General features: G+C 45.9%; 1 protein-coding gene across 5 annotated transcripts; it reads right to left on the reverse strand.

The window, feature by feature from the left end:
- Positions 1-4,456: 4,456 nt before the first annotated feature.
- ZNF641 (zinc finger protein 641) lies at positions 4,457-15,396 on the reverse strand. Of its 5 annotated transcripts, XM_054443104.2 has the most exons (7): positions 15,250-15,396; positions 14,510-14,682; positions 12,361-12,569; positions 11,710-11,801; positions 9,802-9,931; positions 9,047-9,160; positions 4,457-8,173 (listed from the first exon to the last, which is right to left on the reverse strand). In XM_054443104.2, the coding sequence occupies exons 2-7, from the start codon at positions 14,524-14,526 to the stop codon at positions 7,419-7,421; spliced, it is 1,317 nt and encodes a 438-aa protein (XP_054299079.1). In that variant the 5' UTR covers positions 14,527-14,682; positions 15,250-15,396; the 3' UTR covers positions 4,457-7,418. The 5 variants fall into 5 exon arrangements, with proteins under 5 accessions (XP_054299079.1, XP_054299082.1, XP_063528782.1 ...); XM_054443107.2 differs by lacking the exon at positions 14,510-14,682; XM_063672712.1 differs by lacking the exon at positions 9,802-9,931 and having other exon boundaries at positions 11,607-11,801.
- Positions 15,397-16,223: the final 827 nt, after the last annotated feature.

A 16,223-nucleotide genomic window follows, 5' to 3' on the forward strand; every position in this document is an offset into this window, starting at 1 on the left:
GACCCAGACCTTGACCTTACATAGCTAACAGTGCTTATTTCAGATTATTTTTCATTGATAAGCTTTAGGGTGGCTGTACTCCAATGAAATATAAGAAATGACCATATCTCATTAGAAAGCTACCCAGATTATGAAGATCATAATGTTGGCTGGGTACTCAGCCAGAGGCATTCCCAAGAACAGCTAATCTCATCCCTAGTATTCATTCCTTAATGACTAAGTGCCTGCAGGATTCTAGGCCCTGTGCTGAGAATACTAAAACGGATAAAACATAATCTCCACTTTTCTGAGCTCACATTTCAGTGGCACATTTGGGTATTTAACTTTAGTCAGAGCAAACTGAATGACCCTGACCTCAATTATTTGCTTATCTTTTACCTCAACTGCTTAGTGTAATGCTGATCACATCACTGTTGGACTTGAGTTGTAACGAATGTTCGATGTCCTCTAGAACAAATATTCAATGGTTGTTTGAAAAACACTTAACAGAAACAAAAATGTCCTTTTAAAAACATGAAAAGGTCCAATTTAGAAATGCATGTTTAAACTATACTACACATTAATACCAAAAAATAGTATTTTTAATCAGATGGGCAAAAATCCAAATGTTTGAGAGCCTACTCTACTGGTAAGGCTGTGGGGAAACTCATATACAGTGTTGGTGGGAGTTTATACCATCCCCGTGCCTGCCAGATTTCTAGCTAGTGGACAGTCATAGTGGCTGTGTTTCTCTTTTCCCTTTTCTCAATTCCCTTACCTCCTTCCCTTTTTGGTGATGGAAAAGACCAGAATCCAAGTGGCTGAGGGGAAGCGAGAGTGAACACAAGAAAATAAGGAAACTTATGAGGCCCAGGGGCAACAAAACAATCTGGCTGGGGTAAAGAAAGCTGCAAGCCATCTGAAGATCATTCCCCAAGCAATAGGCTTGAGGCTTTTTAAGGCAACTCCTGTAGAGGAAGAGCCACGCCTTTGAGTTTCACTCAACACAGGCCCTTCCTGTCCAAGAGGGGAGGCTTTGTCACTGAGTTAATGGACAGTGGCTTCCGACCCTACTTCCACACCTGCTTTTCCATGTTTTCTCATACAACCATTTTCTACCCTATCCTCTCAATCCCAGGAATATCCAGTTACTGCAAACATGCCTCTAAGGGGTCAAGTCACACACTACCACCACCACTTGGTGGCTCCAGACTCGAGCTCAGCACTCACAGATCTTCAAGAGCAAGGTCAGCCCTTGCGGGGCCTTGAAACTGAGGGCCTCCTTAAACTCGTGCTGGGCGATCTCCCTAGTCCTGGCCCTGCTCAGCAGTCTGCCGCTGAAGTGCTCCCTGGGAGCAGACCACCAGCCCAATCCTCCAGCCTCTCCAGGTTGGATCGAGTGTCTGGCTGACTCAGGAGCATCATATGGGAACCAGGATGCCAGAGGGAGGTGGCGAGGCCCAACCTGTTGCGTCTGGAGGCTTACGTTTCAGGCAGTGAGATGAGGTGGTTCTCAGAAGATTCTGCGACTTATCTTCCCCCGTTCTGTGGTAGTCTTTTTGTCAGGAGCAAAGAGCAGGAATGGAGGGAAAAGTGAAGGAGAAGACCTAGAGCAGAAATAAGTGACACAGCCAACACATCTTTTATTCAACTGACAGGGACCATAAGTCCCCTGTTGGGTAACCCAAGGAAGTTCACAGTTCATCAGAAGGAACCAATTCAGATAATAGCTAGAAATCTGATAGGCACGGAGCAGTTGGGCTGCATGGGAAGTGGGCATTCATCCCCGAAGTTTCCTGGAAGAGGATGCCCAGGTGCCTGGTGGCAAGAGACAAGGCAGGAAAGTGGTCGTGGGGGAGGGCTTGGCTGAAGAACACACTGAGAGCAGGAGCAAGGGTCACATTTGATCTCCTAGGCCTGAAATTGCCAGTGCTTGGCACATAATAAGGACACAAAAAATTGCTTGTAGAATTGAGAGTTTGGGCTGGGCGCAGTGGCTTAGGCCTGTAATCCCAGCACTTTGGGAGGCCGAGGCGAGCGGATCACGAGGTCAGGAGATCGAGACCATCCTGGCTAACACAGTGAAACCCCATCTCTACTAAAAAAATACAAAAAGAAAAAAAATTAGACAGGCATGGTGGCGGGCGCCTGTAGTCCCAGCTACTCGGGAGGCTGAGGCAGGAAAATGGCGTAAACCTGGGAAGCGGAGCTTGCAGTGAGCCGAGATCGCGTCACTGCACTCCAGCCTGGGTGACAGAGCGAGACTCCGTCTCAAAAAAAAAAAAAAAAAAAAAGAATTCAGAGTTTGATTCTCAGGAGTCACAGGAGACTGGAAGGAAGTAAATTAAAAATGGTGAAAAGTGGAAAACAACTTTGGAAGTTACCTGACAGTAAGAAGAACCTCTAGGGAATGGAGTAGAGGGGCCAGATTTGGCAGTACTAGGCGGGCGGTGGAGTAGTGGTGGTGTCCTGTGGGGGTGTGTATGAGAAAGGGGCAGAGTGGTGAGGTGGCTGATGAATTGCTATAGCCAAGCCAAGAATTTGGAGGATGAGAGTGGGAAGTATGAATTGACTCCTGCTTAGTAGGCTTCAAGCTGATAGAAAAGAAACTGGACAGTAGGCAGAGTAATAGGTAGTAAGTGGGCTCATGATGGAATAGAATTGGCCAGAAGCTTGAAGAGATAAACTAGAATGGAAGAAGGAGTGGGGGTTGGAGAGAACAAATGCCCTTGGAAGGACATGTTATTGCTCAGTCAGAACAAGGCAAAACTCAAACAAAAAAATCTGAAAAAGAGTAGGAACAAAGAGTAGAGGAAGAATGCTGCCTGTTGGGAAAAAGGAGGTGGTGGCAGGAAAGAGGGAGAGAGCATAAGGCCTGGAGTTGAAGAGTCTCAGCCTTGGGGTCTAATCTTTTGACCTTGGAGAAGAACTGTGGGCAGATTTATAACTGTCAGTTCAGTCTGTCCTCATAGGTGCGCCTGGGAGAGGAACTGGAGGAGGTAGCAGGGTCAGAGACTGCAAGGCAGATTCCTCCCCACAGCCTGAATCTGTCAGAATCTTCTAAGCAGCAGAATGCATTTTGGGCACCATGGCTTCATTGGTTACAACCTCTACCTAGTAAGCAGAGTCTGGATTTAAATCTTGCTTGTGTCAAATCTTACTAGAAAAACCTAGTTCTCTCTTGTGCCCTGGAGACTCTGATGTTCCTGCTGCCCTTGCCCATAGGGTATGCCAAATCATTGTTAGAAATCCCTTCCATGGCCCCTCGGTCTGTAATCCAATTTTTATGTTGGAAAACATGGGTTCTTAAGGGCTTGGCATGGTAGGCCTTACTCTACCTTTGTGCTAGATGCCCACTCCACCTGCCTCTTATTAGAAGAGCCAGTGAAAAGGACAAAGCAATGGGGAATGATTTCCTTGGATGTCAGTTTTTCAGTTTTACATTGGATTTTCCATCTTTGAGTTGTTTATTCCTTTTCGTCCTTTCAGATTTCTGGACCCAAGTATCCTTAGTGCCCATATTGGAAGCCCCAGCCCCAATCAATCATAGGAGCTTGGTAGTTGCCCCCCCATAGTTTCTGATATTGGTGACTAGCCCCAGTTCTTTAATTGAGTTAAGAGTGGAAGAAGACCTTGCAACTAAGGGGAATGGAACTGAGCTCTAGCCTAGTGAGGCTATAGAGAATAAACCTGACAACAGGAGTGTGAAGATCCATCCGAAAAGGGTGAGGTACCACTGCTTGAAATATGAATCCCCTAGCCAGTGGTTCTCAAACTTTAGCTTATATCGCACATCCTGGAGGGTATTTAGTTAAAAGACTGAATGTTGAGCTCCTTCCCAAGTTTCTGATTCAGTAGTTCTCCTAGGGCGGGGGCTAAGAATTTGCATTTCAAACAAGTTTCCAGGCGATATTTATGCTGCTGGCCCAAAGACCAAATTTTGAGAGCCACAGTTTGGTATGGCTCACAAGGGAAAAGAGGAAAATTTTGCTAGCTCAGGCTCTCTAAGGATCTAAAGGAACGGATTTCACTTTTCTGATATTGCCCAGCCCCACCCACTCCCATTCAGTGCATTCATCCTAATACAGAGATGGAAAGAACTGGCCTTCTGGCCTTTCTAGGTCTGAGTCAGGACCTGCCCTTGATGGAAATAGGAAACAGTGGTTTGATTGCAGGAATGTTGGAAAGGGAGGAATTTTGTCCCAAATTATCACCTCTTTAGTACTCTGAAGCCATAACATTACTTTGACAATGGAAAAGTTTTTCCTTCCACAATTAGAACTAAGGCTTAAAGTGTAAATAGCCTTGTGAAAAGCTAACACTTTTGGTTACAGTCTCCTATGCAAGGGATTCTTTGAAAGATACTATGTTGGTGTGGAAAGGGGAGGATACTCAGAATAGGGTGGAGGCACCACAGATGGAAAAATGTGACAGGTTCCTGAAGATGATGTCCCTGTTTTACATTTTACCCAAAGAGAACATACAGACTCTTTTTATTTAAAGGGGATGGGGTGAAACATGAACGTTTGAGGCTGATTCCCTGTGGGAAAAATCATTCAAATCTATTCACTCATCTGATGGCTGTTGCTTGTTTTATTTTTCGTCCAAGAGAGGTGGTGTTGGACCGAGGTAGAGAAGACAGTGGTACACCAGAAATAACCCAAAGGATTGCCCCATCTGTAGAAGGCCCTTAGACTCCATGATGCCTTTCAGCTGGGTGCTATACTTGCACCTAACTCTGTGGGCTTCACTTTCTATCCCTACAATTACTCAAACAGATAAAAGGCTGGACGTTAACATGTAGTTATAAGGGGCGTGATCTAATAGTAAAGAATATCACTTCCCACAAGTCCTTCAAACAAGATTTGTGAGGAGCTGGATTTGTCAGCATGTCCGATCTTTTTGAAAACCAGAGAGTAGAATGTAAGCAATACCCTTGTCGTAATTAAAGACCAGACTCTATCCTTATACACTGATGCCTCTGGTACCTTAATCCTTAAAATATTTAGTGACCCTTGCCTTCTAATTCTTGACACAAATATATAATGACCATTTTAGATCAGGGAACTCCCTTTCTTTGAAGGCAGTTTAGGGATTCCACAGATGGGCTTTGAACCTGCTAAATGTGTATGGAAAACTGAGTGAATTACAAATGTCTTTTTCTCAAAAGTGCGTTTCTGGTTTCTGTCAGATTCAACAGGTCTGTACCCAAGACAGGTTCTGAACCACTGCTTATGCAGAGCTTTTAGTATTAAAGAGGGAGAGTAAAAGAAGTGTCAGAGTCCAGATTTATCACTGAACCCAATACTTTCTTTCTCCCTGGGGCATCTCCTAATACTGATCCTAAAATGCTCCTGTTTCTGAGAAGCTAGGGCAAGACCTGCCTTACAAAGGCCGGCCATTTTGCCTTATTCATAGGATCATAAGCAAGAGAAGTGCATTCCAGGAAGAATGAAGGAAGAAGGAAGGCTGCTCACAGTAGCAGAAGGGAGGCAGGGGCCAAGCTGTTCAAGTCACATAAACTCTAAGAAGCCCAGTCAGCAAAATAAGTCTATCTTCAATTCTAGTTGAGTCCAGGACTCTGAGGAGCTGTGATTCACCCAGTTTTTCCTGCAAAAGGCACAGTCGCTAAACTAAATTGGTGCAATTCACTTCCTCTTGCCTCTCTGGTTCATTCTACCAATTGTGGTTGAGAAACACATCTTAGGGAAGAAACAGTATCTAAGCATTAAAGAGAAAATATCCCACTTTGCTCCTCTTCCTCCCTAACCCCGAACTGCTCTTACATACAAGATAATTTTTAAATTATAAGATTGGTATTAACACAATTATTGATAAAGAGAAACAATGACCAACTTATCAACTAACGATGCTAGACTACTTATGCAAGCCCAGAGTTAAGGGTCTTAGTGTAGACATCTTTCCAGAATTGGAAGGAAAACCAACCAGAAAGCTTATTAGCCCGCATCAGCTGAAAAGCTAAGCCACAGCCATTTCCCCTAAAGTTCTGTTTCTGGGAGAATGAGATCTTCAAGAATAACTCTTCCCCCTTGATGAGGCAGCCAAAGTCAAACAAGTGATGGCAATAACTTGCAAACATGTAATTCCTGCCCTAATTTTCCAGCACTTGAAACAAAATCCCCACTCAATACAAAGTTTCTATGTGCCACTTGCCTGAAATCAACAAGAAACAGCTCACCTCCCCCAAAGACTTCTCTTTCTCTGCCCAGGTAAAAGCAATCTGCAGCCCAGAGATTTCAGACCTAGACATACACATCCACAATTGTCTTAATCTCAGCAGTACTGGGAAAGCTTTGTACTCAACTTAACCCGTCATTTAACCCTTTCCACTAGTGCGCCCTTAATCAGACCGCTTCCTGTCTTGAAACAAAGAAAAAACCCCATATAATCCCCACTACCCTCATCCCCAGAACACAGCCCCTAGGAAACCTAGCTTGTACAGTTTGCACATAGCATGCTGTCTTCAAAGACCCTGCACACAAATTCACAGACACATAAAGACAGTCAAGAGGAGAGAGGGGTCTGTTCAAGGGGATAAAGTTTTTGTTTTTTGTTTTGTTTTGTTTTTTCTGTGTGGGCCTGGGTTATTTGGGGGTATTAGGTCATCTCTTAGCCTTGTAGTGTGATCTCTCAGCTGGATATATGTATGTGCAGGATGAAGGGAGTAGGAATAAGGGGTAAAAAGGTTATGTTTTTCAGCAGGTGCAGGTGAGAGGTGATGTATATACTGCTGACTGGCAGGAAGACAGTAAGGAAGACAGACCCACACAGGAACAAGGCCTGGCCCCCCTGGCTTTCATATGGATAAAAAAGGGGGCTCTGGATGCCTGATCACTATCTCTTGTTTCCTCATTACTCTCTACCCCAGTGTTCACCAGAGTATTTCATAGTCACCAGTTCTGTGGGATGTAAATAGAAAGGATACTGAGGTCAAATACATTTAGGAAACACCGCATTAATAGAAACTTCAGTTTGGTCTACTGCAGAAATTTTCAGAGCCTTTAATATTCTAAAATGGCCTTTCTCTATATAGAGAGAGAAAATACAATAGTAACAGTATGCAAGAGTGATACTCAAAATGTTTAACAACTGGTATAGCATAGAGTCCAACCAATCAGAATGGATTTCAGCCATAAACTGCCAGTACCACTCTCCTCTTGAGACTAGCTCAGGCTGAATATCAGCCCATGTAGGATGCACTGCTTCCCAAAAGTTTTGCCCAAAGAACTCTATTTTTATGTGCTATCTCACAGAACTGGTGCGAAATGCTCTGGCCATTGCTGGGACCTCATCTTTCTAGGGATGGGGTCAGGGCTCATGATTCTGGCCACTGAGGTTCAGGAGAATGGCAGCCCTGGCAGTGACTCCTGGTAGCACCGGCTGATTAGACTTGACCATAGCTGTAGTGGAAACAGATTTCAAAAGACAGATGTTCCTCTGTCCCAGCTGTTCCGGGGACTTTGTCCCTGGTGGGTCAGCAGGTGCCTGTCCAGGTGATGTTTTCGGCCAAAGCTCTTCTCACAGCGAGGGCACTGGAAGGGCTTCTCCCCAGTGTGGGTCAGCCAGTGTCTCACAAGGTGGTGCCTTCGGCCAAAGCTCTTCCCACATTCAGTGCACACGTGACACTTTGGCACTGGTGGGGCACGCTGCCGTTTCCTTGTGCCAGGGTTCTCTCCAACCTCTTGGCCCTTGAAGGATTTGCCTTCTGCATGCACTCTCTGGTGGCTGGCCAGATGGGAGTTGCATCGGAAATTCTTACCACACTCAGAGCACCTGCTGGGCTTGTCATGTAGGTGGGTTTTCTGGTGCCTGATGAGGTGATGTCTTCGCCCAAAGCTCTTCTCACACTTGAGGCAGCTGTAGGGTCTCTCCCCAGTATGTGTTTGTTGATGCCTGGCAAGGTGGGAGCCCCATACAAACTGTTTCCCACACTGGGGACATGTGTGGGGTCTTAACAGGGAATCCATCTCTGTGCTACACAGCAGGTTTGAGAAACTATCTTCCTGAAGAAAAGGGGGCCCCAGGAGCATTCCTCTGGAGCTCCTGGGCATGGAATCCCAGCTCTCATCATGCTCCGGGTTCCAGAGAACAGTATCTTCAGACACACTGGATAACATTCTGGGAGGTTCTGCTTCTAGTTCAGGGGTATCCCCCTCATGTTCACTTCCATCTCCTGCGGAGAAGGGGAAATACCAACCCCAAGAGAAGAGTCACAAGAGAGTGCTTGAGGCCTAAGTCACAAATGAGGTTGTCTGATACCTGCCAGGGCCCAGACTTGACCCCAGAAGGGCTGAGAGAACATAGTCTAATGTCGTACAAGATAGTGCAATAGATATAGAGGTTAAAAGCCTAGGCTTAGGAGGCAGATTACCCAAGATGGAATCTCAGCTTTCCCACTTAACTTCTCTAAACCTTCATTTCTTCTGTAAAATTGGAATAATACGTCTTTCTCAGGTGGTTATAAGATAGATAGCACAGAACCTGCACATAGCTTAAGTACTTAGTAAATGGTATATGTTATTGTTATTGTTATTATTTATTACCATTATTTATTTACTACTATATATTACTATTAATCAGCATCTATCTAAGCATAGATGGAGAGAATTACAGAATGTGCCGCAATTGTCACTGGCTGAATGACACCTGTCGGCAATCCTCAAGGCATTCCTGAAATGGGTGGGAGGCTGACAACAATATCAACAATAACAACAACTAACATTTATTGAGTGCTTATTATGTGCTTGGCGCTGTTCTATTCTAATATTCCAATATATTCGTGTATTTAATTTTCACAATAATTTACAGACGAAGAAACCAAAGGGAGTTTTATTACTTTTCCAAGGTCCTACAAGTACAGCCCAGAATTCAAATCCACAAAGTGCCTGCTACACCATTCTGTTACACTCCCTTGTTTTGAAGAAAAAAAGTCTCTAAACCTTTCATCTCTGGAACTCTCTGAGGCAGAGGAGGGATTAAGCGAACATGGAATGATGATGCCCTGAACTGTGAAGGAAGTGGCTGAAAGCCTGTTCTAGGTTCTTACCTGTATATGTGACCCTCAGAATGTCCCTCTCCTCTAAGTCCTGGGGGTCAGGGACCCATTGTTCTTCTCCTCCTTCTAGTTGAGAAAGCATGTCCAGTTTGGGAATTGGAAATCCTGCTCGTGGGAAAGGAAAATAGAACTGTCAATTAGTTCAACAGCAATTCTATATTTCTGAAAAAAAAACATACAAAAAACTGTTTCCTATTGTTTGGAACTCTAGACAAAAGAAGGTCAAGAAAGAAACATATCCCCACCCCAACCTCTTCCCCCACCCATTTCTGTTAAGTCCCTCTTCTCTGCCTAGAAAATCACTCTCCTTCCCAATGAACCTGTTTTCTTCCACTCAGACACTTCCAGCCCAGCTGGCCTTTCTGGACATAACTTCACTTTAGTACTACTACAACAGTCCTACTCCCTGCATCCCTGTCTTCCTCTATATGGTTCCCAAGTTTACAAGGACCCAGTTCCCAGTTCTCTCTGCTTTGTGAGAACCTCCTAATTCCCAACCAAGAAAAACCTCAAGTTCTTTACTCCACAATTCAGCATCATTTGCTTTTTTACTTTTTTTTTTTTTTTAATGATGCTTTACTCTCATTCTCTTGGGATTGGCCCTAGTGTTCTTTCTCTGGCGGAAGCATAGACAGATTCCCTGCCACAGAAAGAGTCCTAGACAGACACTATCCAATAGCCCTGAAGCAGATGGCTCCGTCCTCCCAGAGTACAATCTTCTAGTGGCTGGAGAAGGTCATGCTTACTCAGAGAGACTACTATCCCACAGTTTTCCTGCATGACATATTCTCCATAAAAGTCTGTCTGAGAGGGGTCCAGGCTCCGCCACTCCTCCTGAGAGAAGCACAGTGACACATCCTTGATGGTTACCAGGCCCTGAAACAAAATGTAGCATCTTCTGTCAGCAGCTGTTTTTTAAGGAAAATGTGATTCAGTATGAAAGGCTAAGTTAGTAGAGGAGAGAGGGTGAGAAATGATCTGAGAAAAGAGCTGCCCAGAAGTCCCTGGGTAGGGCACATAGTTTTGGTAACAGGGAAATGAGGAGAGGAGTAAAGGTAGATGGTCAAGGAGTGAGTGAGTGTAATGTTACTGGAGGAATTTCCCAACTGGGGCCATGAGAAGCTAGAGGCATCACAAACTCATCAACCCTTCTGTTTAGCTACAGGTGTCGACTCAGTCACTTCTCCCTGGCCTTACTCTTTTTTTGAAGAAATTGTGTACCATTTCCTCCTTCTTCCACTGGACCTTGCCTTTTCTATCAGCACAAAATGCTACAGATAAAACATTCTTTCTTGCCTCCCTTGCCACAGCATTTTTTTTTTTTTTGAAACGGAGTCTCACTGTCACCCAGGCTGGAGTGCAGTAGCGCAATCTTAGCTCGCTGTAACCTCCACCTCCCAGGTTGAAGCGATTCTCCTGCCTCAGCCTCCCAAGTAGCTGGAATTACAGGCACCCACCACTACACCCAGCTATTTTTTTGTGTTGTTAGTAGAGACGGGGTTTCACCATGTTGGCCAGGCTGGTCTCGAACTCCTGACCTTGTGATTTGCCCACCTCGGCCTCCCAAAGTGCTGGGATTACAGGCATGAGCCACCGTGCCTGGCCATATCTTTATATTTTTAGGCAGCACAGTATGGTGGTTAGGAGCTCAGAATCTGGAGCCAAGTGACTCAGCTTTGCCACTTTCTCGCAGCATGACCTACACAAGTGCCTTCATCTCTCCCTGCCCCATTTTCTCATCTGTAAAATTGGATAACTGAGTTGTTCTCAGAATTAAATGAGTTAATATACATAAAGCACCCAGAAAATGGCATACATGATAAGCACTCTGGGGGTGTACTCTATTAGTACTAACACTATTATTATTAGCTTTCCACAGCTCTCCTATTGCCTTCTGAATCTAAACCTATTTTCCTCTCTAGCTCTGCCCCTCTTTATATCCTTCTTCCTCTTCTTTCCTATAAATGCTCCCTCATCTACCCAATCCTTCCACTTTAGGTTCTTCTAAGCTTTCTTCAGGTCCTCTTTTCCTAATCTTTCCAGATTTATTTCTTAAAGGAAGGTAATTAATTATTCTTAAAATCCTCCTGTGGATAACAAACACAGCCATCCATTAAAAACCCTAACCTTGGCCAGGCACGGTGGCTCATACCTGTAATCCCAGCACTTTGGGAGGCTGAGGTGGGAAGATCACCTGAGGTCAGCAGTTCAAGACCAGCCTGGCCAACGTGGCAAAACCTTGTCTCTACTAAAAACACAAAAATTAGCCAGGTGTGGTGGCGCGTGCCAGTAATCCCAGCTACTTGGGAGGCTGAAGCAGGAGAATCGCTTGAACCCAGAAGGTGGAGGTCGCAGGGAGCCAAGATTGTACCACTGCACTCCAGCTGGGGCAACACAGTGAGATTCTGTCTCAAAAACAAAAAAATAAAACAAAACCCCAAAAAACCCTAACCTCAAGGAATTCCCTTTCTTGTGGCTCCATTTAATTTTCTAAGGGTCTTATGACCCCTTGGAAAGCGATAGAATCTATTCAGTTATAAGATGAACATACCATTGATGATCATGTGAGCCAACTCATCAATGGGCTGATGCGAAAGCAATACAAAGGCAGCTGTGATGGGACCACAGGAGACGCCAAGGGAAGCAGAGCTCACCTGTGATCCAGCTGCAAGAAGTGCAGCTGCCATCTCCCAGTCTCCAGTGTTCCCCTCCTGGGGAATTGCAGGAACCCAGGGAGCAGACTGAGCTGATAAGGAGAGAGAAGAAACATTAGAGAATAACTACCCTTTCTCAATGGGGCCTGGGCCCCATTTTAGAGAGGCTTAAGGGTCACATCTTCTGTATCTATGTCCATTCGTAAAACTCAAATGCATAAATGTAGATGAGAAGGCCACCACTCAAAATGTTCTGAAAGGGTATCAGATGGCTTTTAGTTAGACTAGCTATAGTTTGAAATTACAGTACTTGACTGTAATTTTCACCTAGTAAATAACATCTTACTGAGTGTGTTATCCAACAGTAATCAGGTTGCTGTCACTTGCTTTATCTCCCTCATTCAGTATCACTAATTATGCATTTGCATGTGGAGAGAGTAATTATGAAGAAACAAGAGAAGCCCCGTTGCATGGTTTGCTGAATTCAGGAGCCTATTCTGTACCTGTGACCAGGGCTCAGAAAGAATGGGCTGGTCCTGGTACAGGTTATGCTATTTAGTCCATGGCAATTTGGAGATTTTTAACCCTACTTTTGGAAAAAATATTAGGAGACTAGGCACTGTGCTTCCCACACACTCTGTGAGCTCTCACCCTTCTCCTGAAGGGACTGTGGCTCCTCTTCAAGGTCACAGCACAGGTGCTCCAGAGGTCCTGGTGCTGTTCTCCATGGCCCCTCTTCCTGACTTCCCCTTTCCACCTGGGGCTCTGCTCCATCCAGCTGTACATTCATTGATTCCCATCCTGTCCCCAGAGCTGCTGTCTGTTCTGAAAGCATTTCTGCTGCAGACCCAAATTGTGACCTGGAACAAATTCATATCAGCAATGTCCATGAAAATGGGAAAGGAGTGATATTCCTAAGGGAGTTATGAAGAACAGGCCCAGGGATAATAGATGAAACTAGAAAGGAGGAGTTTGCTGGAAGATGAACTTTAAAAGCTTGATGTGTTCCGATCAACTAAGCCTGCACCAAGCTTCTTGGAGGAACTAAGAAATTGGCAGGTGCTACGTAGCAAAGCCACTAACTGGTATTTTGTGGACCTCATTATAGAAACAGAATATACCTGAAGGTTAGAAGAAGTTCGTTTAAAAAAAAAAACTGTCCTGGAAATTCAAAGGCTATCCATTTAATTTCAAGCACATGAAGTACAGGAAAGTAAGCAATTTGGAAACATACAGGAAGAAATACACATAGACCTGCACTCAACATGATGGATGTAATCACACAGAAGATTTTCTGCCACAAATCACAGTCTCATCAGTTTAGAATGAAATGATTACTGTAGGTAAAAGTCCCAACCAAGGGGCATATTTGTATCATGAGGCTGAGCCAAAAGGTACCTCACTTGGGACAAGCCTCAACAAAAAGGCACTTGGTCTACCATCCAATGAGAACTGGTAGTAAATATGGTAGAAAAACTAATAAATTGGAAAGCAGATGTAAGACTCCAAAGTAATCCTAACAGTTAAGAGAAATTGTTGGTCAGTGAGGAGCTGAAGTTTAATCAGGAAAAGTAAAAAGGAACAGAAAGAGTTTGAACCAGAGCTGGAAAAGGGGGTAAGAAGTGCTGCTAACATGACCTAGAAGAACAAACCTGTTTATTTGTCAGGCACCAGTCAGATCTCATTAGAAAAATATATTCAGTTTGAAAGAAGCATATGGTGAAGCCAGTGTGTGTTCATCAGAAAACATCAAGGTCAAGAAAGGGATGGGAAATACAGCCACTGGGAAAGTTAAAAATGTCGGATGTAGTTTTCTCTGTCTGGAGAAGAAGGCTGATGAATGATGCTACTAATGAATAAAAACAGAGGTCCCATCTATCTCTAAATAGGTCAAACAGAAAAAATGGGTCTTGATTGCAAGAGAAGAGATTTAGGTTATTATTTTTTTAATTCTTAATAATCCTGCAGTGTACAATACCAGATAGTGGGCTCTTCTTTTTCTTTGGACATCTTAAGAGCAGGATGGGTCACACTTCTGTTGTGATAGGGCTTTATGGCAGAGAAATAATCTGAGACTCAGAATCTCTTTCTGTTTGGCAACATATTTTGGGTATTCTTATTCAATATCCAAACAGTCAGAGTCAGTGAAAGGCTTCCAAGAGCAGTCAGAAACTTGGTAACTATCCTGGCTTACTTACATCCTTTCAATAACACTTGCAAAAACCTTGAAGGCCAGGGTAGGTAATCACAGATGTCAAGTCGTCTATTTTCTTGCCTACTTGTCTTTGACAAAAGAGGTAGGTGGGAACCCTAAGCCCAATGCACAGGAAAAACAAATTTCCCTTTCATCTCAGAAGTCCAAAGATGGCTCAGGGCCTCATGGGAGCACCCTGGACTGATTCCCAGCTTAGGAGGTTTCCTTTTCAGAGACTTTTCATGAGAAAGGAAAATTCTTGCTAAAGCAATAAAGGGAAACTTCCATTTTAGCTCTCTTCTCTGAATTCCAGCCCTGTATCCACTTTTAACACACAGGGCACTAATTCTCCCTCTTCATCCCATCTTTCTGGTTCTCTAGCTCCTGTGCAAATCCTCCCTGAAGGCTTTACCTCTAGCTACATATCTGGAGCTAGAAGTACATACTTGTCTCAAACCCTTTCTCCATCTCCCCCAGGTAGCAGAGTCTCTTAATGGGAAGCCTCTTTCTGCAGAGCCCATTGGGCCAGCTGTAAGTCTTTCTATACCATTGATAGAAATCCGTGGAAATGCTAGCAAAAATATCAGCAAAGGATGGGATGGGTACCTGTCCTCAGCTTGCATTTCCTAAGACGTTCACGCAGAGCCAGCACCTGGGCGGTTAAGGTGGTAGCCCTAACCTCGTTTCTCCTGGTTCCAGGATGATCCCATGCCCACTGGAGTGTGGGTTCTAGGGCTTTCATTTCCCCCTTTTCTTCACACATATGGGTAGCAAGGGACCTGCAAAAGGAAGTTTTTGCAGCCAGTGCTGATGAACAGAAAAGGGGCCATGTTATAAAAATGAGTAGCCCAAGGGCACATGGACGAGTTGGCTCCGTCCATCAGAGAACCCTGGCTCCTGCCACGGGTAGGGCATGGGCGGGACGGGAGCCTGCTCAGGGGTAAGGTTGCTTCTTCCCTCCTTCTTGTCATAGTGCCCCTGGAAAGGGTCAGATTTCAGAGAATCCGAGCAAGGCAGAACTGGAGCAGGGGAAGTGAGGTCAGAAAACAGGTTTCCCATGAGCTGGGGCATGAGCAAGTGAAGAGAAAGGGAGCCACGGGGTAACCTGTGCGCGAGTGACAGCGGCGGGAGCCCGCAGGGCCTGACAGTTGCGATGGGCACGGGGAGACAGGGCGAGGGGCGGGCACAGAATGTCAGCAGGGCAGACCCCCGGGAAAGGCAGCAACCCGGAAGACGCGCCGATCCTCCTCCCAGCCCCCATGGGTGACCGAGCCCCCACCAGCCGCCCCGGGAAGCCAGGCGTCCCTCCCTCCAGCCGCAGTTCCCTCCGGCCCGGCTCCACTCACCCCCGGTCGGCTTGGCCCGCGGCCCGGTGCCTCCCTCCCGGGCGCCGCCTGCCCCTCCCCTCCGCCCTCCGCTTGCGTCTGGGAGCCGGCGGCCGGCGGAGCCAGCGACAGGCGGAGACGGCGGCCCGGCGGGTGCGGGCGGGGCGGGGCGGGGCGGGCACAGGAAATCCCCGCCCGCTTCCGGGGCTCGGCGGCGGCGGAGGCGCGGGGAGTGGGAGGGAGAGGAGTGGGAGGGAGGGAGAGAAGTGGGAGGGAGGGGAGGGGTGGGGGCGGGGCTGCGGCTCAGGCGCCACCTAACGCGAACCCGGGACCTCCGCGCCCGCCGCCGTGGGGAGGGTATGGCCCGAGACGCTTGGAGGGCGGCGGGCGCTGGGATCGCAGCCTGCTGTGGCCACTTGCCCGCACTCTTGCCTGACTGACCATTTTCCGCTCTGGCTACTGGGCCTCCCACGGAGTTCTGTCCTCAGGGGTTCATCTTACCTGGAATTGCGTAACCGCCCGTTACAGGCCAGACCGAGGCCGAGAGCGATTTCTCCAGACAACAGTCTGGAATTCCTCAAGGAGCGTACCCTCTAGTTTTCACGATAGGATAAAGGGCTTGAGAGAGCACTGAGGAGGAGTCATTCATTCTGCCTGAGGGGAAGTCAGGTTGCTATCTGAAGTAGGCCTTGCGGCTGCTGTCCCATTCGCGGGAGCCGTAGCCGCAGGTGACACCTGAGCTCTCGAAATGTGGCTGGTCTGAATAGAGATGTGTTCTAAGATTTAGAAGATTTAATTTAAAAAGTGATATTTTGGGGTATATTGGGTTAAATATATTAAAATTAATTTCACCTGGTTTTAACTTTTTAAATGTGGCTACAAATAGTTTTTAAATTACAAATATGGTTTGCATTATATTTCTATTGCATAGCGCTACCTTGCAGCATTAAGATGGATTTGACTGGAAAAGATGAGAAGGGCCTACAAACAGTGAG

The sequence above is a fragment of the Pongo pygmaeus genome, chromosome 10, assembly GCF_028885625.2.
Source record: "Pongo pygmaeus isolate AG05252 chromosome 10, NHGRI_mPonPyg2-v2.0_pri, whole genome shotgun sequence".
NCBI classification, from domain to species: domain Eukaryota; kingdom Metazoa; phylum Chordata; class Mammalia; order Primates; family Hominidae; genus Pongo; species Pongo pygmaeus.